Source organism: Eptesicus fuscus, chromosome 10 (assembly GCF_027574615.1).
Source record: "Eptesicus fuscus isolate TK198812 chromosome 10, DD_ASM_mEF_20220401, whole genome shotgun sequence".
Classification (NCBI taxonomy): Eukaryota; Metazoa; Chordata; class Mammalia; order Chiroptera; family Vespertilionidae; genus Eptesicus; species Eptesicus fuscus.
In genome coordinates, this window is record NC_072482.1 from 61,558,268 (window position 1) to 61,576,165 (window position 17,898).

The 17,898-nt window shown below is 38.2% G+C and overlaps 1 protein-coding gene and 1 pseudogene across 2 annotated transcripts in view; one reads left to right on the forward strand and one right to left on the reverse strand.

Annotated features, from left to right (window-relative positions):
* CDK19 (cyclin dependent kinase 19) overlaps nt 1-17,898 on the reverse strand; it is a 116,371-nt gene that overhangs the window by 11,167 nt on the left and 87,306 nt on the right. For both annotated transcript variants that reach the window (XM_008158430.3, XM_054721656.1), the window contains 4 exons: nt 15,998-16,055; nt 10,904-11,035; nt 2,934-3,077; nt 2,639-2,708 (listed from right to left, as the gene is read on the reverse strand). In XM_008158430.3, coding sequence (XP_008156652.1) covers nt 2,639-2,708; nt 2,934-3,077; nt 10,904-11,035; nt 15,998-16,055 — 404 coding nt within the window. The remainder of the gene's footprint in view (nt 1-2,638; nt 2,709-2,933; nt 3,078-10,903; nt 11,036-15,997; nt 16,056-17,898) is intronic.
* LOC114231201 (U6atac minor spliceosomal RNA) lies at nt 1,922-2,014 on the forward strand (annotated as a pseudogene).

Here is a 17,898-nt window from a genome sequence, read left to right on the forward strand (position 1 = left end):
GAATGATAAATACAAATTCAGAACAGGGGCTACCCTTTGGGAAGGACATGAACAAGAAGGGAGGGTACATAGAGTACTTCTGTAATATTAGTAATGTTCTATTTCTTTGGTTGAGGGGTGAGGTAGAAGGGTATTCATTTATTATTCTAAATAAGCTATATATATCACATATACTCTTTCCTATATATGAAATATTTCAAATTTAAATGGGTAAAAAATAGAAAATACATGTTCATGGCAGAAAATTTAGAGAATATAGTAGAGTATAAAGAAGAAAATTAAAATCACTCATAATCAAGCCATTCAGTGATAAAGAACCAGTCAAGATTTTGATAATTTCCTGACATTATACACACACACACACATACACACACATACATACACACACACACACATATTATACAAACAGTGAGGGATTTTTTTGTTTTTATAAAACGGGGATCATACTGTATAAATTGCCCTAACTTTTTTCACTTAATATTGTTTTATAAGCATTTTTCCTTGTCAAATGTTCTTTAAACTTATTATCTGTAGTGGTTTCATATCTCCTACTGTTACTAATGTGTTTCACAACAGTTATTATTCACCTTGCAGGTAAATCTGGTACACATTGTAGGGAGACAATACTGCAGAGCAGGTGAGAATTAGAGACACCTACCGGATCCTGTCAGTTACTATTGTATGATCTTGGGCAGTTAGCACTATGAAAGGCTTAGATTCCTCATTTCAAAGTGAGGATTATAATTATACCTACATTACAGAGTTGTTATAATGATCATATGAGAAAATGTAGGTAAAGGGTATAGGACATGCCAGGCACATAGTAAGTACTGAATTAGCAGCTCGAATTGCTTCCACAGAACAAATTCTTGGAATTATTTGGTCAAAGCATATGTACATTTCAAAGCCCTTTTTATGTGTTCTAGGACCCTGCTACACAAACCTGGCCTCCAGATCTGCAGCATGGGCACCTGAGAGCCTACATTAGAAATACAGATTCTGCCTGGCTGGCATGGCTCAGGGGTCGGGTGTTGACCTACGAACTAGGCGGTCATAGTTCAATTCCCATTCAGGGCATGTGCCCGGTTTGCCAATCAATGATTCTCTCTCATCATTGATGTTTCGATCTCTTTCTTCCTCTCTCTGCCTCTCTGAAATCAATAGAAACACGTTTTTTTAAAAATTCACAATGTCTAGGCTATAGAACACAAAGTGAAGAGTGGTTTATGAGATGAATTTGGTGATGTAGAAGCCAAGCTTTTGTTAGCTGTATTAAGGAATTGAAAGCAATGGTGACTGAAGAGCACTAGAAGACCGACATGATCAAAACTGCTTTTGGCAATGATTGCAGTGTAGACAGTGAGCTGGAATGAAGATTGGAGGTAGAAAAACCACTTAGGAGGCCATTGCAAGATTCTGGGTGAGACAGTGGTGGTCTGCATTTTAATAGTGGCAGGGTGAATGGAGAGAAATACAGTGATTCAAAGGAAATTTAGAACAAAGAACTGACTAGATTTACTGTTTGGACACTGGGAAGCAAAATGGAAGAGAGTGAGATCAGGGATATCTCCATGCTTTTGGCTTCAATAATTAGGTGAATCATGTACATTGAGTAGTATCATAAGATACATAAGTAGGGAGGAAATAAAGCAGAGGAGAGGTTTAGAAGGATAAATGATGAATTCAGTTTGGGACATTTAACTGAAGTATTTGTGGACACTGAAATTGAGATTCCATAAGACAATTAGATAAATGGGTCTGAAACTTAGAAAAGAAATCTGAGTAGGATATATTAATTGGGAATTATCAGCACAATTGACAGTAAATTGTGGCCATTGGGATCATGGAGACTTCCTGGGGAAAGTGTCTAGAGTGAGGAGAGAAAACCTTGAGCGATATCAAGGCTATCTTTAAGAGATGCCATTTGTATGAAAGGAGAGGAGGGTAATACTCCCCTTGACAAGAATGAAAGAGGCCCTTGAGTCTGACAATGGCATCTAACCATAGAGTTTGTGTGTGTGTGTTTTAGAAGTAGGTAGAGGCAAAGGACCTACCAAGGACTGTGTAACAGAGGGGCCAAAAATGTTTAGTGCCATCCTCTACCTGTATTTATGATGTCTGCTTTTGTTCCTATAAGCCTGAAATTTTTCCATTATGTTGCCCAAAAGGGAGCCTCCTTCCCCTTTTCCTCTGAGCATATACACTTATAATAAAGTCCTTTCATGTACCTTTCCTCTCCTCTTGTTTCTACTCAACATAAATGCCCTGCCAGTTACTCAGATCCCTGCTGCCATGTGTTCTTCCTCTGTCATCTTGGCAGCTAGCCCAGCATTTCAGTCACCAGACATTACTCAGAGAAAGATAAAAATCATAGTTGTGGCCCTGAACTGAGCCCTTTATCCTAAGACGGAGGAGAATTTAAACTATCTATTGCCCCTTAAGTTCTTAGGAGTTTTTAAATACTACAGCATAAGCCTGCCATATATGTGAACATCTGTAATATCTTCTTAAAATCATAGGCATAATGAATATTTTAAAAAATCTAGGTTTCTAGTTTAAATAATCTATATCTGTTTTTTTTTAAAGATTAAATATTCCCAATGAAATGACTACTTATATTTAATATGGAGTTACTTACGTTGTTCTTCTAAAGTCTTTTTGAAGTGTGGGGTATTCTGGCATCTTTCTAATATCTTCCCAGTCTTTATCTTACAAAAAAAAATATTGAATGTTGTTAAAGAAAATAATGTGTTACTTTGATAAAATAATCTCCTAGTTATTTTAGCTCAATATATATATATATATATATAACTTTAAAAATATGCTTTTGAAAAGAAATATATATATATATATATATTACTTTAAAAATATGCTTTTGAAAAGAAATGATTTTGAAATAGGACTCAAATATTTTGAAAAAGAAAGTAAATTACCTGCAGGAAATCCCATGACACTAAATATCCGATCGAGTTGATCATGATGAAAGGGATTACTTGTTTTTATATCTTCCTGACGACAGTGAAAAATTGGCTCTGAAGTCAACAATTCAGCAAATATGCAACCTATTGCCCATATATCTATGAAGAAAGGAAAACAAGTTTTTGTACACATTTATTATATTTCTTTGGTTATAATTCCTGGGTATAATCACAGCCTACACATAAAAATACTTTTCAGTAAAGCAATATACAAAATACAGTAAGTGTATTAAGAAAACATATACATGAGACATGAACAGATGATTACCACACAACACATTGAAAGCCAAATAAAAAAACATTTACCTGTGTATTTCCTAATGAAGATAAGCTTAGGAAAGTCAATTTAGTAAGCAATGAATTTACTTTATATATAGGCAAAAGTCTTCCTAACCACTATTAGTAATTCAACTACTAAAGCATTCAACTGGTAATCTATTACTCAAATATGATAGACTAAAACAATATCACCATGAGGTATAGCAATACATTCTTTAAAGCAATCAATTACATAACTATAGAGCAGAATGTCTGAGTCCAACAGTAATACCACATAAAATTATTTGGAAAAACTCAACTTTTGGCTGAAAGACTACCAACTTCAGTTTTTCAAGAAATTGTAAGGTTCAGAAGTTGATAAATACAGAGGTAGACAGACACCAGTAAAGAGAGATGTTATCTAAATACACTCACTCAGTCAGGGGTGGGGAATGTCCAGCCCACGGGCTCTATAAGGCCCGCAAATTTGGTCTGGCACGTACAAGGCATTAAGGGCGAGTTAATTACATGTCTGACCAAATATAGCAGGCTGATTTATAAGCGGATAACCAAATGGCCCTTGGTAGAACACAGGTTCCCCACCCCTGACTTAGATGTTTCCCCAATCCTCCAACATCTCAGGTTAAAGTTAGGCATCTTTGAAAGTCTTATTAACTATTTCAAACCACCACTTATTTTGATTTTATACATTGAAAAACTGTAATTCAGATTCAGAGATTATATTATATTCACAATGCTTTGTCAAATATATTAATAATAAAATAAAGTATTTTTAAAAAATAATGCAGACAGTTTCTATCTCTCTATGCCTCTCCCTTCCTCTTTCTCTCAAATCAATAAAAACATTTTTAAAAAATTATCTTTGCCCTAACTGGTTTGGCTCAGTGGATAGAGTGTCGGCCTGCGGACTGAAGGGTCCCAGGTTTGATTCCGGTCAAGGGCATGTACCTTGGTTGTGGGCACATCCCAGTAGGGGGTGTTGCAAGAGGCAGCTGATCGATGTTTCCCTCTCATCGATGTTTCTAACTCTCTATTCCTCTCCCTTCCTCTCTGTAAAAATCAATAAAACATATTTTAAAAAAATTATCTTTATTTCTCAAAAACACAACTATTTTGATTTTAAAAGCAAAACATTTAATTATAAAATACTCATAAAACTGTGTTTCTCGAAGTGTGGGTTGTCAAAGTGTATGGACCACATACAATAGAATCACCTAATGGTACATGTTAAAAATGGGCCTTGCCGGGCCAGCGTGTCTCAGTGGTTGAACATCAACCTATAAACCAGGAGATCATGGTTCGATTCCCAGTCAGGGTACTTGCCCGGGTTATAGTCTCAATCACTCCCCAGTAGGGGGTGTGCAGGAGGCAGCTAATCAATGATTCTCTCTCATCACTGATGTTTCTATCTCCCTCTCTTCCCTTCCTCTCTGAAATATATATATCCTCTATAATAAAAGGCTAATGTGCAAATCAACCAAACAGTGGAACGACCGGTCACTATCATGCACACTGACCACCAGGGGGCAGATGCTCAATGCAGGAGCTGCCCCCTGGTGATCAGTGCGCTCCTACAGGGGGAGTGCCGCTCAGCCAGAAGCCCTGAGCCAGGCTCATGGCTGGTGAGTGCAGCGGTGGTGGCGGGAGCCTCTTCCGTCTCTGTGGCAGCGCTAAGGATGTCTGACTGCTGGCTTAGGGCATCCCCCAAGGGCTCCTGGACTGTGAGAGGGCGCAGGCCGGGCTGAGGGTTTCCCCCCGCCCCCCAAGTGTATGAATTTCTTGCACCGGGCCTCGTGTGTGTGTGTGTGTTTGTGTGTGTGTGTGTGTGTGTGTGTGTGTGTTTTTAAAAATGGGTCTTACCATGGATTTTGTATAAGAATCTCTGAGCCCTAACCGGTTTGGCTCAGTGGATAGAGCGTCGGCCTGCGGACTAAAGGGTCCCAGGTTCGATTCCAGTCAAGGGCATGTACCTTCGTTGCGGATACATCCCCAGTAGGGAGTGTGCAAGAGGCAGCTGATCGATGTGTCTCTCTCATCGATGTTTCTAACTCTCTATCCCTCTCCCTTCCTCTCTGTAAAAAATCAATAAAATATATATTTAAAAAAAAAACAAAAAACAAAGAATCTCTGAGAAGGAGGAAACCAAGATGGCGGCATAGGTAAACACCTGAACTTGCCGCCTCGCACAACCACTTCAAAACTACAACTAAAAGACAAAACGGACATTATCCAGAACCACAGGAAGGCTGGCTAAGTGGAAATTCTACAACTAGAAGAGAAAAGCACATTGAGACTCAGAGGAGCTGCGGAAGTAAAGGCAGAGGTATGGAGACGCTCGCGTGGAGAGCACTGGCAAATGAGTACACAGCTGGCTTTCTCAATCGGGAGGGAGACAAAAGCTCCCAACTGCTCTGAACTCCAGTTCCGGGTGAGACTCTGGGGACCCAGACTCATATGGGGAGAAACTGGACTGTCTGGCAGCGGGCGGAACTCGAGGGTGGCTTTCTCTCAGAGGTGCTTGCAGTGATTACCAAGAGACACTGAGACCTGGGGGCCTCTTAGGGCAGGGCTGACGGGAAGCCATTGCTGTTTGCTCCGCCCTGAGACTCCACCCCATCCAAGCTGTGTGCAGAGGCTTTTGCATATGAATGGCTTGGTCCTCTGAAATCTAAACTTACCTATCAAACTGCAGTTGAGTCAGAGAGACCCAGAATATCCAAAAGAAGGCCCAAGGCCCCATAGCAGCTTGCATTGCTTCACAGCTGGGCCTCATCTGGGCACCTCTAAAACCCAAACAAAGAAGAGGAATCTGCAGATCTTTCCATAGCTCCTGCTGGGTGGCCTCAGGCAGAGGCTAAATTAGCACCTCCTTGGAGATCCAAGAGCCAGTGTACCCAGAGGTCAGAGTAGGACCATCCAGATTATAACTCCTCAGATCCATAAGGGACACACTCAGGAAGCAGATTCAGTGAGCACCAAAGCCCCACTGAAATAAGTCTTGCCTCATAAGGGTGTCTCCAGCACAGAAGTTCTCCCAGCGTAGACACAGCTGATCCTCACAGCCAATTGGCCTGGAGGTCAATTCCTCCCAGTGATACCAACAACAATCAAGGCTTAACTACAACAAGACTGTGCACACAGCCCACAAAGGGGTGCACTAAGAGTATCCACCTCAGGTAACTGGGGAGGCTGAGCCACTGGGCCCTATAGGACACCTAGCACACAAAGCCACTCTTATCAACTCAGGGAAGCAGCCAAAATGTGGAGACAAAGAAACAGGTCACAAATGAAAGAAATGGAGGAAAGCAAACGACTGGATATAGAGTTCAAAACTACAGTTATAAGGTTTTTCAAGAATTTTCTAGAAAAGGCCAATAAATTTAGTGAGACCCTTGAAGATATGAAAAAGGACCAACTAGAAATTAAGCATACACTGACTGAAATAAAAAATAATATACAGAGATCCAACAGCAGACTAGAGAATCGCAAGAATCAAGTCAAAGATTTGAAATAAAGAAGCAAAAAACACCCAACTGGAAAAGCAAAAAGAATCCAAAAATATGAAGATAGTAGTGTAAGGAGCCTCTGGGCCAACTTCAAGCATACCAACATCAGAATTATGAGGGTGCCAGAAGAAGAGAGAGAGCAAGATACTGAAAACCTATTTGAAGAAATAATGACTGAAAATTTCCCCCACCTGGTGAAAGAAATAGACTTACAAGTCCAGGAAGCACAGAGAACCCCAAACAAAAGGAATCCAAAGAGGACCACACCAGGACACATCATAATTAAAATGCCAAGAGCAAAAGACAAAGAGAGAATATTAAAAGCAGCAAGAGAAAAACAGTTACCTACAAGGGAGTACCCATACGACTGTCAGCTGATTTCTCAACAGAAACTATGCAGACCAGATGGGAGTGGCAAGAAATATTCAAAGTGATGAATAGCAAGAACCTACAACCAAGATTACTCTACCCAGCAAAGTTATCATTCAGAATTGAAGGTCAGATAAAGAGCTTCACAGATAAGAAAAAGCTAAAGGAGTTCATCACCGCCAAACCAGTATTATATAAAATGCTGAAAGGTATTCTGTAAGAAGAGGAAGAAGAAGAAAAAGGTAAAAATAAAAATTATGAACAACAAATACATATCTATCAACAAGTGAATCTAAAAATCAAGTGAATAAAAAATCTGATGAACAGAATAATCTGGTAGAATCAGGGGCATAGAAAGGGAGTGGACTGACAATCCTCGGGGGAAAGGGCTGTGGGGGGTGCGGGAAGAGACTGGAAAAAATCATACACCTATGGATGAGGACAATGGTGGGGGTGGTAAGGGCATGGGGTGGGGTGGGAACCGGGTGGAGGGGAGCTATGGGGGGGGGGGGAAGAGGAACAACTGTAATAATCTGAACAATTAAGATTAAAAAAAAAAAAAAGAATCTCTGAGAATATGATAGACTTTGGTGGGGGCTTATTTAGTTTAACAGGATTTTAGCTGAATTTGCCTTTTCTTACTGGGAATATCCCTTTTAGATATCGATTGTATCAGTGCTTGCTAAGATAAGGTGACCAGATTTTAACATTGGTAAAGCGGGACACCATTGACCGGGGGGAGAGGGGGGTTCTTGATTAAAAATTTGGTCTATATGGAGCAACAAAAATTTTCATAGAACGCAAAAATAGTATTGTAATATATTTTTTTAAATTTCAACATAAGTACAATTTACAAATATAATAAATAAAAAATTATGTATAGTATTATTTTATTCTTTAGCATATTTCTCATTTGAGTGAATTTTTTTTAGTTGATTGCTGTCGTTGTTTAAAAGGTCATGAATTTGCCGTAACGTAAGTCGTAAGTGTCACTTTCAAGGCCAGCGCTAGACTTTTTGCCGCCACTATAAAATATAAATAATACGAGTACTGTCTGCTAAATTCAAGAAAATTTATGTATTGATGAAATAAATAAATAAATTACTTACCTAAATTATCTGAATAGCAGATTTGTAATGACATCACTTGTTTAACTAGCTTACTAGCATGCAGTACGATGTGTATCATCTGAGAGACAATTACAAAATGTTTTCGTCGTTGCCAATCCCCAAAAATGCCATTGCTCATTAAGTCCAAACAATGGTGGTTGAATTCTAACAACTGATCAACAATGCGAACTTTGATAAGCAGTTCTTGATAATCAGTTCTCAACAATTATTTGTTATTATTAAAGTTTAACATTATAAAATTAACAAAAATAATATAAAACTCATATCCTGGCTAAATAGCCACATGGCCGCCGAAAACTGTATATTCCCTTCCCATTCTCCTGCAGTTCCCTAGCTTGTCGTGCATTCTTTCCAAAAAATCGGGACTTTTTTAAAACGCTGTGGAACGCGGGACAAATTGTTAAAAAGCGGGACGCCTGGTCACGTTATGCTAAGAGTCCAACACATACAAATTTCTACTGTTATCACATCCTTTATTCCTACCCCGTGCCCTGGGTTATCTCACGTTCAATTCTGTTCTAAAGCACTATCTGTAACTTCCAACTAACACTACCCCATTCTCTGGCTCACTTTCAGTCTCTTCCTATCCTCTGGTGCCTTCTGTGGTTGCCTAAGAGATTTACTTTTCTCCATAGAAAGAGACCCAATAACAGAAAAAGCAAACATAAGCCTAAAAGTCTAAAAACATAGCCCTATGGTCAAAGTCACTCACTGGGTAGAGTCAGGCTCTGATTTTAACTCCTCATTCTTAGGACCACTCTATTCCTTCCATTTGCTTTTGGTAGTTCTTTCTTCACCCTTCATAGAACTGCCACTGTCAGTTGCTAACAGTGTGGCCTTGACAGCTCTGATACAGAGCTTTACAATGGGCTCAGCTGCCAGGGGAAGGGTCTACACTCTTCTAACTGAGGTTATTCATGGACTCTTTTACTCATTTAACCCTTTGCACTCGCTTGCTTTTTTCTCAATTCCTTTATTCTAATGCTAACCGTGTCGAGTCACACTCGACATCTGAGTGCAAAAGGTTAATAAAACCCTTCAGCAGTATTTATGAAGTATGACAATATTTTAGCACTGTGCTAGTGTAACAATCCCCAAAGTATAAATGTGTTGTGGGTGTCTGAATTTTGCAAAAGTCAGATCTCCCAATGAATGAAGACATTATTATATTAAAACTAGAGGCCCGGTGCATGAAATTCGTGCACGGGTGTGTGTGTGTGTGTGTGTGTGTGTGTGTGTGTCCCTCAGCCCAGCCTGCACCCTCTCCAATCTGGGACCCCTCAGACATCCCTCTCACAATCCAGGACTGCTGGCTCCTAACCACTCATCTGCCTGCCTGCCTGATTGCCCCTAACCACTCTGCCTGCCAGCCTGATAGCTCCCCAACTGCTCCCCTGCAGGCCTGATAGATGCCTAACTGCTCCCTGCTGGCATGATCGTCCCCAACTGCCCTCCCCTGCCGGCCCAATTGCCTCTAACTGCCTTCCCCTGTGGGGCTGAGGGACTGGGGGGCTGAGGCTGAATGAGGTGGGGCTGAGGGACTGGGGGACCATGGCTGGATGAGGCGTGTGGCACCTGCCGCCTGCTGCCTGCCGCCCCCTGGTGGGGCTGAGGGGACTGGGGGACTCCCGCTGGATGAGGCGGGGCTGAGGGGACTGGGCACCACCATCTTGTGGCTGTGGGGGCCACCATCTTGTGAGGGCATGGCAGTCAATTAGCATATTCCCTCTTTATTAGATAGGATTTTTATTTCCCTTTTTAGGATGAGTAGGTTAATTATCAGTCTAATCTTCCAAATGTAAGAACTTGCTTTGTAGTTCTTTGGGTGTCACCAAGTTTTTCATAAGCTTAACAGAAAGAATTGTGCTTATTTGTCTGTAAAAGGAAAATCTAAAGAAATATACTCCCTCCCTATCCTCTCTTAAAGAAATCTCTAGATTTGAGGAAGATTCCTCTTCTTAACTCCCTTAGTTTGCAGTTGGATCCTCTGAGAACAATATAGTGACCAGGTAGCAAAATCTCTGATGCTTCTGTTCTGAAGCCAACTTTAAATCCTACAGAGAGTTTTGTCTGTAACAGATTTTCCTTTTCAGTTGTTTCTTTTTTTTACCTGGAGAGATGGCAAGATGCTGAGCACAGCTAACATACCAAGAGTCTGTCTATTTTCTACCTTAATGGAGAAACTGCCATTCTGATAACTGTAATGGCAAGAGAGAAAGATGAGTCATAGTTTCTTGCTTCGGAAAGGCTAACTTTTCCCCAGATAGAAGGGGGCTCCTCCAACACCCCACTACTCCTGTGTTTCTGTTTGTGAAGAAACAATTCTAAACCTCTCTCCAGTTCTTCTGATCAATAGTAGGTGAGTGCAAAATAAAATTTACATGTTATTATTTCCATAGCAACTCAATGGACCAGATACCTCTATTCGCTGAAAGAAAATGCTTTCTTCTTTAAAGAACCATTTTCTCCTATACAGTTAAAAATCCAAATCCAACAGATTGCAAAATCTAGGAGTACAAAAGATAACAGGACTTTCACAAAGAGACAGAAAGTAGTTTTTACAAAGCAGTTTCATTATTATATCATTTGATATTTAGGATAATTCAATGCCAAGTAATTAAATCATTTTAGACTAACTTACCAATGGCTTTTGTATAATGCCTTGCACCAAGCAAAAGTTCTGGAGCCCGATACCAAAAAGTCACAACTACTGGATCCAAATCTGCTAGCGGCTTTAGAGGAGAATTGAATAATCTGGCAAAACCCATGTCAGCTAAAAAATAAAATAAATTAACATGAAATTCAGTTTGGCATGCTACTGAAAGCATACAAAGTTGATGACAATAATTAGTACCCTTATAAAGCAAGCCTTTTCCTCCATTTTCAACCCGTGGCCTGTACCAGGCACCAGATCTCCCCTTCTGAGGGAGATACTATTATTGTGCCCATTTTACTGATGAAGAAACTGAGGCTTAAAGATATTCTGACTTGCCCAAGGTCATAAAACTACTAAGTATGGAGTCAGAATGAGAATCCAGGTCTGGTTTCAGATTCCTGTCTTTCAGAGACAGCTACAATAATATTCTTAGATTTTTTTAAATTGAAAGATCTAAAAACAATTTGAAAGATAATCTAAGTTTCAATGATTAATTATGACTTCTGTAAGACTAAACATCTAAAAATGGACTAAATCTTAGGTCAGTGTGTGTTAGAATCAGTTCTTTTGGACTCATGAGAGCTGACTGGTACATATCTAGTCTCAACTCTGAGTTCAGTGACATCATGTTGGTGGCTTGAAATTGGCTGTGGTGAGAATATTTACATCATAGAAAACAGCAAACATGTAGAGAATGTATGAGATAATTTGTTGTAATTCAGCATTAACAAAGACCTGTATCAAAGCTAACTGATTTGACTATTAGAGGAGTACAAAAGCAGTGAAAAGAATACTTATTACTAAAGAAGGTCCTGGGGACCATCTAATTTTCTTAAGATTTCATAAACAACAAATAACTTACATCTACCAAACACTTTAAGAGTTTTACAAACTGTTTTCAGATACATCATATATCACTTCATTTAATCCTCATAAGAGCACTGGTTTAATAAGTGTTTTGGTCCCTACTTCTGAGATAAAGGGTCTAGGGGCTGAAGCAGTTAAATGACTTGCCCATGGTTATAGGGATACTTAGTAAAGATGTCAGTACTCAAACAAAAACCATATTATAATCTAGCAGCTACATTTTTAACCACTGATCTGACATCCAATTATAATGTTATAGTAATAATTGCATGTCACAAAGGCAAAATCACAAGAATTATAAACCCCTGTACTTTGAAATACATAATATACACAATATAATTTTACTTAAGGGGCCCCAATGTACTATAAAATGCACAATTAGTACATAAAATTTCAACTACAGACAATCATTTAATCTAAAACTAATGCTATGATATAACATACATTAAAACTTTAATTTACAGTGATATTATTTCTTGAGAGTTTGAATAATTTATAAGACTTTCTGGAAATGTTTTGAAGAAGCCAGGTCTTAAAAAAACAAAGCTGCCCAAGGAAGCCTGTGCTAAAGCCTACTCGTCCTTAACTAAATCTCCCTATTGCAAACAAAAATAGTGAAACCATTCTACCAATATTATACCTACTTCAGAGCACTGCTTTGTAAATTTAACAGATGCTGACTGTTGTTGATGGCAAAGTAGTCTGATAGAATGCTGCTCCACCCACTGAAAAACATTTTGTTTTGAAGTAAAGGCTAAAGCCAGTTTTCTCCCCTTATTTTCTACTTCCTTAATTTTTTGTAAGCCACATCTATTCACTGTCAAATGAAAGACCAGAGGACACAATGTACATTCTTGGAAACAATCTCTGCCTATTATATGAACTTCAAAGGATTTTTATTTTTTTTTATTTTTTATTACCAGATTGTAGATACAAAATAATTAGCCATTTACATGCAATAAACATTAATATTTCAAGAAAAATTATTTTAAATATAATAATGTTACATGCAACGAACATTAATATTTCAATCAAAGGAGTTTTAAACCATTTTTCAAATACTTACTAAATCAGACAAAAGATTACAAGCTTAAACATTACTAACAGTTATTTTCCTAAAATTAGATATGAATGAAATTTCCAATCAGTCAGCAGCAGTAGTAAAATTCTGTGTGGGTGCTAATTAGGCAGTATAAAATTATAGAAAAACAGCAAAAGACACTGTCTACCACCAAGGAGCTTACATGAAGGTGAAATAACAAAATACAGAGCAGACAAAAATAAAAAAGGATAAGTACTGTTAAGAAAAGGAAAGTTGCTACTGGACTGTAAGTCTCTTGAAAGAAGAGCCTAGGTCTCCATGGTTTTCTCTGGAACAATGTTTGATAAACATTTGTACAAGTGAACCAAACTGAAAGCAGAACTGGAGCTGGATGCTGAAGGAAGAGTATTTGTGAACAGTAAAGAAGGCAGTAAGTATTTTAGGTAAGGCCTGGGAGTCTTTAGGTTGCTGAGGAGGGAAGGGCTCAGATACAGAGAAGGGCACAATGTGTTTTCCATTCAACTATGCTTTCCTTTTTGGCCAAAAAGAACAGTATTATAGCATTAAACATAGGAATCAGAGTATTACTAATTTTTTTAAAATAATGTGTTATTAAAATTTAAAGCAATCTTTCAACTAGATTGTTTACTTGACCTTTTTTAAATTAATTTTTATCCCTGGTTTTATCCTTAATCTTGGATCGAATTTCAATCCTAAAACCCTTAATGGTCAGGGTAGGATACAGAATTTTATGTTGAGAAATAGTAGAGATATTTGGGAGCAATAAGGAGGAGACATTAAGTTTGGGTGACTGTGCTCAATGTGATGACAGGTACAAACAAGGGAAAGTATAAGATGATGATGAATTTGGTCTGGAATAATGGAGTGTAGGTTGCCAATAGAAAACAAATAGAGATAAGAATTTCAGCTAAGGTGAGAGAATGGAATCTGAGATCCAGATCCTAGAATAATTCCCTAAAGAAGTAACTGTAGAAGAGGGAAGCCATGTCCAAAGCCAGTGCCCAGGGTGTCTTGAAACAAACGGTTAATAGAAGAAAGAGGCAAAATGAATCAAATATAGAAGTAACAGCAAAAGTGGTATATAGAAAAACAGCATTATATGATGTCATATAGACCAAGAAAAAGTCTCAAGGCCAAACTGGTTAGGAGAACAAATAGCTAAGGCAGTAAAGGAAAGTGGTGACTAGATTTGGTAAGACAGAGTTCAAAGGTGTCTTTTTAGAGAGCAGTTTCAATTGAGGAATGAAATTAAGAGGCCAGATTATAACAAATCAGCTTTAGTGGAACCAATGGGTGAATATACATTCTAGAAGTAAGAACAAAGTGGGGGACACAGAACAAATGGTACAGAAAACAAAATGGATATGAGATTTATTTTAAAGTTGGGAAGAGGACCGTGAATGTTTAAAGGTGAAGAGGAGAAACATGAGAAGGGGAGACTGGTGATGCCATAATATAAGGAGCTGAGTGTAGCAGGAAGATTATTGAAGCTAAGAAGGGCACCAGATGGGCCTTCGGAGGGAAGAGTCATTCCTTCTCTGACAGTTTCTAAGGCAGGGCTGTGCTACAAAAAGTGGTTGATGAGGTTACACCAGGTAGCTCTGCTATCACTAGGTAGCAATGTTGATAGGGAAAGAGACTCTGGACTTGGAATTCAAAGTCGTTCCTTTGAAAGGCTGAATAAGCTACAACCTCTTAAATCCAGCTCTCCTTATATACAATATCTGCCATACAGAGGGGTTGTGTAAAATAACGAAGTAACTAACATGTGAAAGTATCACACTGGATAGTAATCTGTTTATTTTACTGTCTCTCACAGGAAAGAGCCATCCTTTATCTCCACTTTCACCAGTGTCTAGCAAGAGTAGGTACTCAATAAATGCCTATAAGAAAAAGAACGTTAGGAGGGAGGGAGAAACAAGTGAGGAGTGGTGTAAAGGTGATGGGGAGGGAATGAGAAGGGGAAGGGGAAGGAAAGCAGTGACCTGGTTCTTAATTAACATCAACATAAGTGAATGACTGAATCTCAGAATAGAGGTTTAAAGAAAGGGAAGTTGGTTTAGAACAGCTTCTTCAGGGCCTGGGCTGATGTATTAACTGAAGAAGTAGAAGACCAAGCAGCAGGGCTGGCTCGGTTGAAGGAGGACAGAAAGAATTTGTAGTAGGTTAAGTTAGCATAACTTTGTACCACCCCTACCATGCTATAGTCTAATAGCAAAGACAACAGGTTGATGAAACAAAATTTATTTTCAAATCCTTCTAAAAAGCATTGAACATTCAATAAACGTTATTTCTAGTAAAAGAAATTAAAGCATTTCTTAGCTAATTTTCTACCCAAATATTGTTAGGTATAAATGAATCCTTCAGAGTTGAAAAGGAAATTTTAATATACAGATAAGACTCTTTTCAGTGCCTTACTCTTAAGATTAGCAAGTAAAAGGGCCTATAAACTTACATATCCATTTGGAAAAGATATGTTGGTACCTGGCACAGGACATACGTGGGGCAGGGGAAGATATCTGTGAAGCTCTATATGTATTAGGTGAGAGTGGGAGGGATGTATTTAAGGAAAGAACATTTGGTAAAGCTGAGACAAAAATAACATTTTTGGCCGAAACCGGTTTGGCTCAGTGGATAGAGCCTCGGCCTGTGGACTGAAAGGTCCCAGGTTCGATTCCGGTCAAGGGCATGTACCTTGGTTGCGGGCACATCCCCAGTAGGGGGTGTGCAAGAGGCAGCTGATCGATGTTTCTCTCTCATCAATGTTTCTAACTCTCTATCCCTCTCTCTTCCTCTCTGTAAAAAATCAATAAAATATATTTAAAAATAAATAAATAAATAACATTTTTGGGGATTATGTTTAGGGTGACTGTGCAGGACAGTAATAGTGACATACACACATGCTTGGGATTTTGATTGGGAATGAATTTTTGTGGGCTTGCTTGCCTCAGTTTAGAATTATGAAACCTTGTTTTGGGAATAAACCTGAGGGGTTTTATAAACTATCTATCTATATTTCCTAATATCTCTTCTAAAAATATGAGAAAGTAATTTTTAAGTTAACTACTTAAATAAGAATATTAAAAAGGGAAACAATCTTTGCAGTCACTTCAGTTTCTTAATGAATTATTTTAGAAATAATTACCTACCTATTTTGACTCTCCCCCTCTCAGGACCTTCTCCCATTACTAGGATATTTGCTGGTTTCTAGAAATAAAAATAGAGCATTCAAATTACTATGCTTATTCTTTTGACATGCTCTAAAATAGAAAAAAGTTCTTATAATGTGAAAAAGTTCTTATAATATTTGGTATTTTCAACATAACTATAATCAAATATTAAGTACCCTCTACATAGTTAAAGCATTTGACATTTTTAAAGTTAGCACTAACTTTCCATAAACACCCTTGCTATGGAAATATCTTATATTCAAAATTATATCATACAAATAATTACAAGTGAATTAAAGCTGTCATTTCTATTTATCCCACAGAAGTAATGAGTAATGATAATGTAAAAACCTGTACAAATTATAACTGTCTGCTTGCTGCCCACAACAGTGTTTGTGGTTGAAAATTTTATATAAAATTTCAAACCACAACATAATCACATGGAATATTCCTTGCTAAATATTTCTAAACTACTGTAAGAAAATATGATCAACATTCAACAGATTCCATTAAAATTCATACATGACTTCAGCTATAGTTTATGCAAAAGTGAGAAATTCAAAATATTATTTCAAGATGTAAGAAAATAAACACCGAGGCTAATACAAAGCTACATAAAGAAAAGAGTAGGCTGCAAATGTGTCCACCATCTGTTAAGCTGTCCTCATTTGTAGACATCTGGAAACAGAAACTGCTAAGATAGGGCTTTAGACAATGAGTCTCCTCTGTAAACTCCATTTCCAAGGTCTTCTCAGTGAAATGGAGGAGTTACGGAGGGAGGTAACATCTTAAAGGAGAAATTAAAATTAGCAGGACTTTCTGACTAGCTAAAGTCAGAAAATTAAGAAAAGGCTGATAAAGACTGCACCAAGATTTTGAGTTTATCTGACTGGGAAGAATGATGATGCCTTTATTTTGGAAGAGTTATGAGAAGTACTGGTTTGGGAATAACAAAGAGAAGGAGATGATATACTGAGTTTGAGGAAGGTGAGATGCCTAAGTCAGACTAGCCAGGGTAGTGAAAATAGGAAGATTTGGATTTGAAAGTTATTGTCACTAGAGTGTGTTAACTGAAGACAAAAGATTGGTTTACCATAGCAGGAAGAGAAAAATAGCATCAGACAAAAACAGAACGTTCAAAATTCAAGCTTGACAACTATTTATCAAAGACTCACTATGTATAAAACATTGTATTGGAGACTTTCAGGAAACAAAGAAAATTTCTTGACTTAAGGAGTTTAAAATCTAGTAAGAAAAGACAGCTTTTTAGAATAAAACATATTATGAAAGTACCAAAACAGCTAAATAAAATGTCAGGAAAGAATGATTCTTCTCAATGAATATTAGTCTTTAGCAAGGAGATGGCTTTAGGTGAGTAAGGAGACTAAAATTTTGATAAGCATAAACAAAAGAATGACTTTTCAGACTCAGGACGCCCTAAAAGCAAGGGTGTGGTCACATAAAATCACAGACATGGCATACTGAAAGAACCTAAAATGTTTTGATTTGACTAGAGCACAGAATGCTCAGTGCAGAAATAAGACTGGAAACAATGTTGGAAATAAAATGCCACATTAAATAAACTGGAATTTACCCCAGTCAGTGTGGCTCTGTGGTTAAGCATTGACCTATGAACCAGGAGGGCACAGTTCGATTCCTGGTCAGGCCATATGTCCAGTTTGCAGGTTCGATCCCCAGTGTGGGACATGCAGAAGGCAGCCGATCGATGATTCACTCTCATTATTGATGTTTCTATCTCTCTCTCTCCCACTTCCTTCCTCTGTGAAATCAATAAAAATATATAAAAAAAGAAAAAAGAAATGGGAGTTTATTCTATAGGCTCAGCCAGTGGTCGGCAAACTCATTAGTCAACAGGGCCA